Genomic DNA, 14,137 nt, shown 5'->3' with positions numbered 1-14,137 from the left:
AAAAAGTCCCTGGTGTTAGTGGCAAATACCTTGAAGGAGGCAAGAGTGAAGCCTATTCCTGCCTCTGGAGCTGTCATCTCCAAAATGGCAGCCCATGCCCCATTTAGTGCATCCATAATTTTGGCAGATGAGACAGGAGTGGGGTGCCAGTGCTGACCACAGGGGTCTATGCCAACCTTAGACCTGGCGGTAGGTTTCTGTGGCATTTTTGCTTAAAAAAAAAAAATCAACTTTCTGGTTAGTGCTTCGGTGCCTAAAGAAGACACACTTCTGCGGCACTTTAAAAGGGAACAAAAGGGAGTTCAGTATAGGCTACAGCCTACAGCCGAGCTTAAGTTTCTGTTAGTCTAGCTGCAAAGCGGTTCACTTATCACTCTATACATCATAAGTATTCTCTATATATGTAGCCCTATACTGAACTCTCTTTTGTTCCCTTTACGGCCGAAACACGATTCGTGTCGGGTCGTTGTTTTATTGATTTGAAATAAAGAACTTGTTTAAGGAGACACCACTTGTGAGAGGACTTTTTTGGATCCACTGTTTCCTTCGCTTCGTTGTTTTTCTGTGGAGAGAACACCTTCTGTGTGTGTTGACTTGATTATTGTTGTGTGACAGACTAATTCTCTGTTCTAGTCTGTCCAGTTATTCCTGTTTCAGCTGCCAGTCAGACCAGGCCAGTTTGTGGTGCTTTTTGTCTTTCTTTATAGCCTACTGTCTTAGTTTCTAGTGTGCTCATCTACTCTCTCCATGTCTAATCACATAGTTTTGTAATATAGCTATGAGTACCAGTTTAGTTGTTGCCCAAACATATGTCTTCTAGATCTGTTGCCTTTGTATTCAGTATTTCACTACCAGCACTGCCGTGACCAGTCTCAAGTTGTAGCATTATTTACATAATTTCAGTTTTTTAATTCTATGCAGTCTTAGTTGACCAATACTATTGTTATACAGTCGTCTTAGGCAGGCACAGCTCTAGCTCTAGCTAATGTAATTTACGCTCTGCTAAAGCTATTTGGCTACTCCTTCCCCTCCCCCCACCTTTTTTTGTCCTTAATTTTGCATTATTGCTTTCTGGTCTCAAACTAATTATCTCTATGGTCTGCAGTATTGCTAGGTTATACTTTTCTCTGTGGTGTTTGTATCTAGTAGTATGTTTATTCTATACCTCTTTTTTTTTTTTTTTTTTTTTTTTTTTGTCTGTTTTAGTATCCACACCTGTTCTGGGCGAGCATACATATATTTGCTTCCTTTTCTAGGAAAAAATATGTTTCTCCTGAGTCTTCTCCTTTTGAAGCCCCTTATTCTAGAACTTTCTTTCCATTAAAAGGTAGTGGTTTAATATCTGTCTGATTAATACAGTTAAGATATTTCCTATCATACCTTCCCTCTCCCCTCTATGATATACATATTTAGGTTATTTAGTTTTGTCTTATTGGACTTTTGGTATAGTCCCAGCACCATTTTGGTAGTTCTTTTCTGGATCATCTCTATTCTTTCTTCCCTTTTGGAGATCTCCAGGTCTAGACTAAATATCCAGGTGATGCCTCAACAGTGGCCTGGCCAGTGGATGAAGTAGTGTGGCTGCTGTGTTAGCCTACTTTAAAAGTTTAATAGAAATAAGACAGAGAGATGTTTATTGGTCTAACATATTTTTTGGCCAGCTTTTGAAGACCAGAACTTTTCCTCAGATCAGTACAGTATGAACAAAAGAGGACAATATTAGAGTATATAAGTGAAAAATAAAAACATGCTACTGACCGTCTCAGAAGAAGGTAGAAATGGGGGGAGGGAAAAGAGTATAAAACTGGGAGAGTTGGCTGGGTGATCAGAAGGTGACAAGGCAGTAATATTTTGTGGCTTAAAATATTACACACATTTTAAAGTCATGGGTATAGGTCATGCATTTTGATATCCTGCCTTTCTGTTGTACAGTCAAAGCAGTTTACAAAATCCTTTCTTGGTGACAGTATTTTATCATTATATAAGTATGGAAGTAGTCTCCCAGATTAAACTGTGTGGTTGGTTTAACTTAAATGCTGGCTGCTGTGTTAAAAACTTAACACCTTAATATCCATATACTGGCATTGAATAATAAGTGGCCTTCAGAAATCAGAGACAGCACTGGCCTAACTTCTGGATAGTTATCCAGGTACTGATGCTGAGTATCAGTGGTACCCTGCTAACTTGTAGCTCCTTAGCTCTGCACCCAGACTGCCCCGGTACTACCTGCATAGTACTGGGGCAGTCGGTAAAACTTTCAGCAATACTATCTGTTTAATTCTGCTGAAAATTAGTTGCTCCAGTTATCCATGTAGAGGAGCTACTCCTACCCAAATAAGTGATGCTAAATATTGACCCGAGTCATTTTTATGAGACTTCAGTAATTATAAAGCTTCATACAACATGTTTCCAGGAAAATGTTAGCCTACTTTGCTTATAAAAGCAAGAACATAATGGAATTGTTTTGACATAAGTGGGCTTTTTGCATCTGTTGGGTAAACCCAAATATAGAATTACCACATGTGCTCTTATTTATTAAAACCATGGTCCACCATAGAGATTTTTATGGCTAACTAGTAAAACAGGCCCGTTTCTGACACAAATGAAATGGGCCCTAGCAAGGAGGAATGGGAGGGGGGAGGGGTGAGTCAAGGGTCCTGTCAGCACGGGGTTTTTTTTTTTCTTTTTTCTCTTTCTTCTTCTTTCTTCATTCTTCTTATCCTTTGGGCACGAGATGGAATTCAAGATAGGGCGCGGAGTCTTTGGAGGATGGCAGGCGCAATGTTGGAGGGGGCACCTATGGGCTGGGAGGAGCGCCCCTTGCACTCAGATACATGGGATCCTGGTCAGGCTCATATTGGATTATTGGACTGGGATCACTTAAGTTAGTGTCATGGAACGTGGGGGGGGATCTCATCACCCATCAAACGCACAAACGTTTTGCAGGCTTTGCAGCGGCACAAAGCGGATGTTGCCTTTCTCCAAGAAACACACTTGTCAGAGAACATGACAAATTTAAAAAAGGGTGGGTTGAAGAGGCGGGTGGGTTCACCGGCGGTGGGGAAAAAAGGGGGAGTATTGATATTGTTTCGCAAAGGTTTGCAGTTGCGGATCAAATCAGTGAAGAGTATAGAGGGTCGCTATGTATTAGTAGAAGTGGAGAAGGTGAATAACACTTATATTTTTTGTAATATATATGCCCCGAATGTGTTTGACACTAAATTTTACAAAACCTTGATCAATTTGCTGGGCTCCTATTCACATGGAAGCATTGTTCTGGGGGGAGATTTTAACTTGGTATATGACTCTCTGGTGGACAAAAGCGGCTCTTCCGCATTGCAGAGGGCCCACTATTCGCGAGGCCTGCCCTTCCTCTGTTCCACGTTAGATTTACTGGACATATGGCGGGTTTTACACCCTACACAAAGGGACTACACCCATATTTCTCGGGCGCATTCAACACAATCGCGAATAGATTATTTTTTGGTCTCACGGGGTTTGTTTTCCCAAATAGCAGCAGCGGAGATAGGTCCATGTGAGATCTCCGACCACGCAATCATCTGGGTGGAACTGCAAATAGGGGACCCCGGGGGACGAAGGGGGAATTGGCGATTTTCTAGTGAATTAAGTCGGGACCCACAGTTTAAAATACATCTAGAAGATAAATGGAGGGAATTTGAGGAGCACAATAATGGTCATAAACAGCAAGCAGGCTTGTATTGGGAAACAGCTAAAGTAGTAATGAGGGGGGAGATTATAGCCTATAGAGCTAGAGCTAAGAAAATGAGGGATAAAGAAATTTTGCGTCTAGAAAAGGAAATTAGAGCCAGAAGGATGGAGTTTGGACTAACGGCTACAGAAGACAAGAAAAGGGCACTATTCACTTCCCAAAGAGAGCTGAATGAGTTACTTCATCAGAGGGCAAAAAAGTCGCAAGAGTACTATAAGCACCAGCTTTATCGGTATGGGAACAAGGCGGGAACACTATTGAGCAGGTTAGTAGGAGGGAGGGGTGGTCCCTCTCGGATTCTGCAAATAAAGGATGGGGGGGGGCAATTAATGAGGGGAGAGAGAGAGATTTTAGAGCGCTTTCGGGAATATTATAAGGCATTGTACGAGACCCCAACAGATGTCATTCAGGATAGTGACATGTATTTGGCAAACCAGGCGTTGCCGAGAATCTCGGAAGCGCAAAAAGAAGCGCTGAATGGGCCCATAGTGGAGGGGGAGCTAATGTTAGCATTACAACAGAGCCCAGCTCATAAAGCACCGGGGCCAGATGGTTATAGTATTGCTTTCTACAAACTGTTACAGGAGCAGGTGACTCCTCCTTTGCTCAACCTTTTTAACACCATGGTAAATTCAGGATCAATGCCAGACTCCCTTAATATTGCTAAGGTCATAGTGTTATTAAAGCCAGGTAAGGAGCGGACAGAAGTGGGGTCCTATAGGCCCATATCTTTGTTAAACAATGATATTAAGCTTTATGCTAAGATACTGGCAAATCGGCTAGCCAGGGTACTCCCGGATCTAGTAGCGACTCCACAGGCAGGGTTTGTGAAGGGGAGGTTAGTGGTGAGTAATATTAGAACCTTGCTCGCCTCCCTGGAGATAGTGGAGGCACAGAAAAGGCCTTCTCTGTTGGTCAGTTTTGACGCAGAGAAGACCTTCGATCGAGTAGTATGGGACTTTGTTTGCGGTTATGGCTAAGCTGGGTATAGAAGGGGCCTTCAGGAATGCGGTGGGAATGCTTTATTCGAACCCGCAGGCATATGTTTGGTTGAATGGGGAGCAATCAGCACTGTTTCCGATCAGACGAGGCACACAACAGGGTTGTCCCCTATCTCCATCACTGTTTGTCCTTGCCCTAGACCCACTGATTAGAGAAATAATTACCCACCCCGAAGTGAAGGGAGTAGATTGGGGGACGTGCACATTCAAAGTTTCTGCGTTTGCAGATGATATCTTAGTGCATATTACACAGCCTAAAAGCTCGTTAGAGGCATTGTTGGAGCTTTTCCAGGAATATGGAGACTTTGCAGGTTTTAAAATAAATTACACTAAATCTCAGGCGCTAACGGGAAGTGCTGAGGTACGTGAGATGTGGAGGGGTGCTTTCCCATTAAAGTGGGCCTCTGAGTCGCTTCATTATTTGGGAGTGCGAATATCTATGCAGACCTCTGCACTACATTGTCTCAATATCACTAGTTTGTTGGAGGCTATGAAGGGAAGATTGGGACGATGGAAGGCACTTCCTTTGACAATGCATGGGAGGATACAATTATTTCGGATGGTGGAGTTTCCCCGGTGGCTCTATACCTTTCAAGTACTCCCTTTGAGGTTAAAGGGTAAAGACCTACGACAGATTTATGCATGTGTGCGTAGATTTGTATGGAGAGATGCAAAACCTAAACTCCCACTGCATATACTGATGGGTTCGTGGGCTACAGGGGGGGTGGGGTTGCCAGACTTTCGTCGTTATAACCAAGCCTGCTTGCTGAGACACTTGGGAGATTGGTTATTGGATAGAGAAGATTACACGCACAGGGGGATGGAACAGGAATACTTGAAACCATACCATTTATACTATTTGATACAGTGCCCACGGGGAGCAGTCCCGGCTAGCAAGGGAAGTAGTGTATTGCTTGAGCCACTTAAGGGTATTTGGAGGGACTTAGTTCGACACTGGGGAGTAGCAGCAGACACCACAGACCTGCTACCACTACAGGGTAATCCTCAATTCACACCAGGATTTGAATCAAAAGTATTCAAGAGGTGGGCAGAGCTGGGGATCACACGGTTAGAGCATGTTCTTAGTTCTCGGGGGACAACTGCTGAGCTTGAGGGCTTTGGGGGTGGGTATAAACACTAGCCACACCTTTGCATATGGTCAATTGGCTCACTATGTCCGCTCTTTAGATCAGAGTAAATTGGGAGCTGGGCATGGACGGAGGATTAGGGAATTCTTTGGATCAATTCCGGGAGAGAGGTTGTCTGTTTCAGGCCTGCAGAAGGCCCTTTGGGAGATGGGGGGGGGGGGGGGGGGGGGGGGGGGAGATGTGGGGCATATTTGCCAGAGGTGGAATCATGATTTACAATAGCCCAACCAGCAAATTGATCTTAGGAAAATGGCGGCCCGCATACCCTCCCTAACAGGAAATGCCACATTACGGGATTGTCAATACAGAATTTTATATAGGGCGTACATGTCTAAGCCCCAGGTGTTTAAAATTGGAGGTGTTCCAGACCCGCTGTGTTCTAAGTGTAGGCAGGGGGAGGGGACGTTGTTCCACTCCCTTTGGGAATGCTATAAGATTACATCCTTTTGGAAGCAAATAGCTCACTACTTGGAACAGGTGGTAAAACATAAGATACAGTTTTCTCCCCTGGCGATATTGCTAGACAATTATGAAAGCCTGAAATTGACACACAAGGGGGCCCAGCAGTTTTCCGAAAGGCCAGTATAATTGCGAAGAAGCTGCTTATGAATAATTGGATGCAAGCTGAACCACCAGACTACTGGCATTGGAGAAACAAGTTGCATGAGTTGCTGCTGCAGGAGCGTAGGGTGGTGGGGTCCTCCCCAAAGAGAAGAAAAGAATTCTTGGAGATATGGGACGGTTATATCCAATCGCTATCACCGATGTCAAGAAATATATATACATATTTTAAAAAGTTGTTTTTTTTTTCCCCTTGGGGGGGGGGGGGGGGGGTGGGTTTTGGGGGGGAGGGAGGGGAGGAAAAAGAGGAACTGTTTTGTATAAAACTTTGCTGAAACGATAAGGTGCATTGTTATATCAGAAATTGTTCCAAGTTCTACCTGGTTGTTTTGAACCAAAATGTTGTACCTGTTTAATAAAAGAAGATTTAAATTAAATGTGAATGTTGAGAAAAATGAATAGCATACATTTGTTGGTATGGAATTTTCTTCCCGGTTTTGTGATTGTGTTCACTGTTTTTTCTCTCTCCCATCTATTTAGGTACTGCTGACATCTGATAAAGCTGCAGCCAACTTCTCTGACCGCTCCCTACTGAAGAACTTGGGTCACTGGCTGGGGATGATCACATTAGCTAAGAATAAACCGATTTTGCATACAGTGAGCTGCAACTTTTTCTATCTGCACTTAAAATGGCAAAAGGAATATTTACTTTTTTTTTTAAACAAGGGTTGTGGGCAGTGCTCTTCATTTTATAGCAGTGATGGCGGGGTGAGAAGGGGGGGGCAGTATCTGAGAAGAGAAAGGAAAGAAGAGGATGAATTGAAGAGGAGTAAGACTGGAGAGGAGGGGGGTACTGGAAGGAAGTGATTTGAGATTAGAAGAGTGAAGGAAAACAAGAGGAAATAAGCAACCAGGAGACATGGAGAAAAGGAAAAAAGGGTAAGGATACACTAAGCACGAGCATATCAAAAGCTCCACTGGGGAGAGGCTGCAATAAAAGGGTGAGGAGCAAGAAGGGGAAAAAAATAGTGGGAAACTAGCGGTCCCACTGGACCACCAGGGTTTTTGTGCTTTGGGAGGAGGGCCTAAAAGTCCACCTAACCTCCAGGTGTTGTGTTTTGGGGGTGGGGGGGGCTTAGGTTTGACAGCCCGAGGTTTTTGACAGCTCGGACCTGTCAAACAACTTCTGCGGGAGGATTGTGCCTTGAGGACATGCCCAGGCACAATCCTTCCACAGAAGTACCCCTATGATGAGAGCTAATAGTGCACATAAATTTGTATGCTATTAGCGTTGATTACAGGGGTGTTTTAGCCCCGTGCTGTTCTGGCACTATTTTTTAGAGCGCTGTTTGGAACTGCATGGGGCTTCTGATCATCGGCCCAATAGTGAGCAGTGTTGCAGTTCGCAGACACTCTGCCCCCTGAGAAGACTGCAGAGCTCCTCCTACTTATAGCCAAGAAGCAAGGGTGTAGAAAATATAGCCTGGGCTACCTATGATGCTTTTGATACAGCAACCAGGGCCTCATGGGTATTGATGCTTATACTGGCCTGGCTGCATGTCTCAGACCTGGAGCCTGTGGTTCAGGTGAAGATGGCAAATGTTCTGTACTGGGGTGGGGAGAGATGACGTTTTTGGTGACAAGGTTGAGGTGGCTGACCTCATGAAGAAGCATTCTGATACTATCAATACGTGTCTCAGCCCACTCCTGGCTCAACCTCCTCATCCAGGAGGTACTCTGCTGGAGAGCAATGAAGAGCCTATTACTATTTTTAAATTTTAAACTGCCTTGGTCCATCAGTCGGTTATGTGTGGTATAGCAAGTTAAACAAACCATACTCTCAAAAGACATAGATTTCCTCCCCCCCCCCCCCCCCCCACCCCCTCAGAAATCTCAAAACTCTTGCTCCTGCCCAAGGCAGCAGAGGGATCAGAAATCCTACCTGGCTCCCCAGTCAGAGCAGTAGGATAAGCTTTTGACAGGCTCCAAGAGAGCATAGTTATAACACACATAGTCGTTCTGGATGACCTACCAGTAGGAAGGATACTGAATTTTGTTTTCCTAGGAAAGAATGACCCCTTATGGGTTCTCAAAATAGTCCAGACGAGCTACATCCTGCAATTGGAAACAGTTCCACTAAATTGCCTACTGAGAGCATCAAAATTAAGCTCTTAGCACCAGAAATTGCTTGCAAAGGAAAACTTCTCCCTTTGGTAGGCCAATGGGGCTCATTTTCAAAGCACTTAGACTTACAAAGTTCCATAGGTTACTATGAAACTTTGTAAGTCTAAGTGCTTTGAAAATATGCCTCCATGTGATCTAACCTGCAAAGGGGAAGGGGTTTTATTCCAAGTACTTTTTGATCCTAAGAAATCAAGGAGATTTCATCCCATCCTAGACCTAAGGGCCTTGAACAAGTATCTGGCCAAACAAAAGCTCGGGCACCCTGCTCCCCATGATTCAGAAACAAGATTGGCTATGGTCTCTGGATTTGAAGGACCAGTACATTTTTTTTTCTAGCATAAAAGGTGCTGGTACTCAAATGCTAGGCCACCCTTCAGGGGTGAGGTGATCACTGAGGACCCACCCCACAATAGCCAGGCCCCCTGCAACCAGTCACAGAATCTATGACAAGGCAGAGTTGGTGTGTAGAGCCTGAGCTCTTTCATTAAAACGTGGGGTCCACAGGTCAATTTTAGCAGAGAATGGAAAAGGTGCCGGTACTCAGTACCCCCAAGTACCCCCTCAAAAAAAAACCCCCTTGTGTCGGACATAAGTTCCAGAGCTTAACTATCTGTTGAATGAAAAACTTTCCTCCTATTTGTTTTAAAAATAATTTCCATGCAACTTCATTGAGCATCCCCCTAGTCTTTGTACTTTTTGAAAGTGTAAAAAATCAATTCACTTTTACCCATTCTGTACCACTTAGGAGCCAGGTCATACAAAATTTCGAAAACAATAGTTTAAAATGAATTCTTGCCAAAACTGGCAACCAATGCAGTTTAAGCAAGAATGGGGTGGATTGATCCGTAGATCTCCCTACCAAAGTAAGTTTGGCTTCAGCATTTTTCACATGTTGCTACCGTATCTGTGAATCAGGTAAACCCATTATAGCAGTATTATAGTAATCCAGTTGGATCATTGTTCTCAAATGGGAAGCGTCCAAAAACAGCTTTATCCTTCGAAGCAGCTTAAGTTTAAAAAAAAAAAAAAAGGTTTATATCTCTCCATACTCAAAGTAGAATTTAATATTAAACCGAGGATTTTAATATTAGCTTGAAAGAAAATCTCAGTTGTTGCCAACTTTATGGTAACACTACATCTTTTCATCTCACCATAAAATAATTTTTACCTGGATTAATCTTAGTCATTCAGTATCATCCACTGGGAAATCCTATCAAACACTCTAATCATCTGATTAAGTTTCCTGAAAATTTAACCTCACTGGGACCAATAAAATGTCATTTTGATCACCCTGGAACCATTTTTAAAATAGTTACATTGGCCACCCTCCAATCTTTAGGTATTACAGATGTTTTTAACAGGTTACAGATTGCTAACAGCAGATTAGCAATTTCATGTTTGAGTTCTTTCAGTACCATAGGGTGCATGCCATTCGGTCCAAGTGATTTACTGATTTGTCAATGTCTCAGTACGTCTTCCAAGTTCACTGAGACTTATTTCAGTTTCTTTGCATTGTCACCCTTGAAAACTATTTCTGGTACAGGTAGATCTTACATCTTCCGTAAAGACCAAAGTAGACCTTGAGGCATATTTTCAAAGCACTTAGCCTTCCAAAGTTCCATAGAAACCTATGGAACTTTGGAAGGCTAAGTGCTTTGAAAATATGCCTACTTATTGCCACTCACCTGAACCACAATCACCCAGTACTGCTCCAGACTGAGATCACACAATAGACTAGTCTTGAATGCCTTTCTTCTTGATTGGGGGAAGGGAAAGCTCATTTCTTTAAGCAAGCCTATCCTAATGTCCCAACCTAATCTCACCAACCTCCACTCCCAATTCTGTTCTGACTTAGATGACAACCTCATCATTGGTTTTATTTACCCCACCTCCCCATTCCCCCTCTACTCATCCCATCCTTCTCTTCTCCATCTCCCCTTTATTGTATCCCTACTTACCCCTTTTCTCCCAAATTATACTATCCTATCCTGTCAACCCTCTCTTACCCTAATTATACATTATAAAGCTCAACTTATCATACACTATCAAGCTCAACTTATAATGTTTTGAAATTTCTATTATATGACTTTGTATTTCAAATTACTATGTAAGCTGCATTGAGCCTGCATTATGTGGGAAAGTGCAGGGTACAAATGTAATAAATAAAATACATTTTCTGAGGACAAGCAGGCTGCTTGTTCTCACACTAGGGTCGACGTCCACGGCGGCCCCAGGAATGGCAATTTTTCAAAGCAAAAATCAACAAAGTTTTGCCAGAGCTTTCTGGCGCGCAGGGCGCGCACATTGCGTATGCACGGTCGTCTTACCACCCATCATGTGAGTGCTCTCACTTAGTTCCCTTTTTCCGTGGTAGAGAGCGGCTGCGTTTGTGGTCTCTCTCTCTTCAGCCTTCACCATTTTTCAAAGTTTTACTTCGGTTTTTTTTCTTTTATTTCTTTTTCCCTGTTCCCTATATTAAAAAAAAAAAAATTCCTTTACCTCTTAGTTTTTGGCCTGGTTAGTTTCCATTCGCCTCCATTGCAGCCCTCTTAGGCCGTGCATACGCGTTTTCTCTTTTTTGTGTGCTTCCTTGAGAGACAATCGCAGATTTTGATTTTGCCGCTATTTTTCCGTCCATGTCATTGAGGACTCCCAGCAGCTTCAAGAAGTGTACTCTGTGCAGCCGGTCGATCACAGGTACTGATCCCCACATATGGTGTCTTCAGTGCCTTGGGGCCCGACCATTGCCCAGATGCATGTAAGTTGTGTCTTAGCCTGAAAAAGCGGACATAAGTGTCGAGAAAAGCTCTTCGAGACCGACTTTTCGGAGCTTCGACCGATTCCTTGGCGTCGACATCGGCACTGGGGATAGCATCGACTTCAGGAGCGCAGGTAATGGCTGTCCGGAAACCACCACATGCTGGTAGCAGTGAGGCGTTGAGTGGGTCTCCACCTGTCTCGAAGCCTTCTGCTGTGCAGGCCCCACGGGACTGGCCGGATTTGTACCCGACCCCGAGGAGGCGTGTGGATTCCACGTCCTCCTCGTCGGTACTGAGGAGTCTGCGTGATGTGCATCGAGCAAAGGTGAAGAAGCATCATCATCGGTCTCCTTCCAAGCACGGTACCGAGAGCTCTGGGGCGTCGAAGGATTCGGCACCTGTGAAGTGCCGACGCTGGGAGGAACACTCACCCTCGTGTCGGTGCGTAGGTCTTTGGGCTGCCTGGTACTGCCTTGGACTCCACAGATTCTGATGCCGATTCCTGTACCGACCCCGCATCCTTGCTCGACAGCGACTCTAGACGAGCGCATACGAGCCCTTCTTCCAGGTCTTCTGGAGGGGTTGCTGCGTCAGTCTGCTCCAGTGCCAGATGTGATTGCACCCTCCGTACTGTCGGTGGAAGCGGCAGCTGGCTCTATACCTGTGGTGAGGTCCTCGACACCGGTGCCACCTGCGGCATTGGCTGCCACCCAGGTTGATTCCCCGTCGACATCGATGGAGGGAGCTTCATCGCCGCCGGCATGGAAGTCGACCTCTCGACATTGCCATCGAGGACATGGTTCCTCGGCGTCGAGATGGGCCCGGTTTAGGACTGCAGTTAACGAACTCCTGTCCGAACCCGATGAGGATGCCTCGTGGGGTGAAGGGGAGGTTCCCAGGTATTTCTCTTCTGAGGAGTCTTGTGGTCTTCCTTCTAATCCTACTCCTTCACCAGAAAGAAAGCTTTCTCCCCCGGAGAGTCTTTCTCTTCATTTGTCCAGGAAATGTCTGTGGCCATTCTCTTCCCAGTGGTGTCTGAGGATGAGCCCAGGACTGAGATGCTCGAGGTCCTGGACTATCCTTTGTCACCTAAGGAGTCATCCATGGTTCCTTTGCATAATGTGCTCAAGGAGACACTTATGCAGAACTGGATGAAACCATTAAGTAATCCCACCATTCCCAAGAAAGCTGAGTCCTAATATCGGATTCACGGAGAACCTGAGTTGATGAAGTCGCAGTTACCTCACGACTCTATGGTTGTGGATTCCGCTCTCAAGAGAGCCAGGAGTTCTAGAGACTGCCTCGGCGCCCCCGGTGAGAGAATCTAGAACCCTGGACTCTTTTGGGAAGAAGGTGTATCAGGCCTCTTTGCTCGCGGCCATAATTCAATCCTACCAGCTCTACATGAGCATTCACTTGAGGAACATGGTGAACAAGTTAATAGACACCACACCGGTGACCACGGCCGGCACAGACATCCCATCGGCAGACAACCTTGCCAAATACTTTAATAAGAAAATTATAAAACTACGATCCACGTTACCACTCAATACCACAGATCACGAAAAATTCATGGAATGCTTGGACCCAACTCCCAGTGAATTCCCAGCAGATCGAACCTGGACTAACTTCGATCTGTTCACCGAAGAAACCATCACTCAGGCAATCAACAAATTCAGCAAAACCCACTCCAAACTGGATATTTGTCCCAGCAGCCTATTAAGGCTCGTCCCCCAACGCTTCATAACAGACCTTACATCACACATGAACTACATGTTGCAACATGGACTGTTCCCCAAGGACAAAGGAAATATACTTCCTACCCCTATAACCAAAGACTTAAAAAATTAAACGACACAAACCAACTATCGACCAGTAGCATCAATCCCCCTGGTAGTCAAACTAATGGAAAGTATGGTAACCAAACAACTTACCAACTACCTAAACAAATTCACCATACTACATGAATCACAGTCAGGATTTCGATCCAACCATAGCACTGAAACAGTTCTAACCACTCTCATAACCAAATTAAAACAATTAATTGCAACTGGAAACAATGTGCTTCTACTACAATTTGACATGTCTAGCGCGTTCGACATAGTCAGCCACCAAATACTCTCGAACATCCTGGACTACTTTGGGATTGGAGGAAACGTACTTAGATGGTTTGAAGGTTTCTAAACAGCAAGAACCTATCAAGTGATATCAAACTCAAAAACGTCAACTCCATGGAAACCTGAATGCGGAATACCACAAGGATCACCGCTCTCACCAACTCTTTTTAACTTAATGATGACACCATTAGCCAAATCGCTATCCAACCAAGGACTATGCAGACGATGTCACGATATACATCCCGTTCAAACAAGATATAACTGAAATCACAAATGAAATCACACACAGCCTCCAAATAATGACCTCATGGGCGGACGCATTCCAACTAAAGCTAAACGCAGAAAAAACACAATGTCTTATCCTGTCCTCACAATACAATACAAACAAACCCAATACCATAAATACCCCAAACTACACCCTTCCGGTCTCAGACAGCTTGAAAGTTCTGGGAGTCACAATTGACCGAAATCTCACACTCGAAGATCATGTGAAAAACACAACAAAAAAAAATGTTCTACTCAATGTGGAGTCTTAAAAGGATCAAACCTTTTAAGCCATCTAGACTACTGCAATGCCATTTATGCCGGATGCAAAGAACAAATCATTAAGAAACTTCAAACCGCTCAAAACACAGCA

General features: G+C 44.3%; 1 protein-coding gene across 1 annotated transcript in view; it reads left to right on the top strand.

Moving 5' to 3' along the window:
- Positions 1-14,137, top strand: part of CNOT1 (CCR4-NOT transcription complex subunit 1) — a 1,017,784-nt gene that overhangs the window by 569,928 nt on the left and 433,719 nt on the right. Inside the window, 1 exon segment of the mRNA XM_030203593.1 lies at positions 6,981-7,097. Within this exon segment, the coding sequence (XP_030059453.1) occupies positions 6,981-7,097 (117 nt within the window).

Source organism: Microcaecilia unicolor, chromosome 5, assembly GCF_901765095.1.
Source record: "Microcaecilia unicolor chromosome 5, aMicUni1.1, whole genome shotgun sequence".
Taxonomy (NCBI): Eukaryota; Metazoa; Chordata; class Amphibia; order Gymnophiona; family Siphonopidae; genus Microcaecilia; species Microcaecilia unicolor.
The sequence above is the reverse complement of the archived record's forward strand: the minus strand, read 5'-3'. Positions and strand labels throughout refer to the sequence as shown.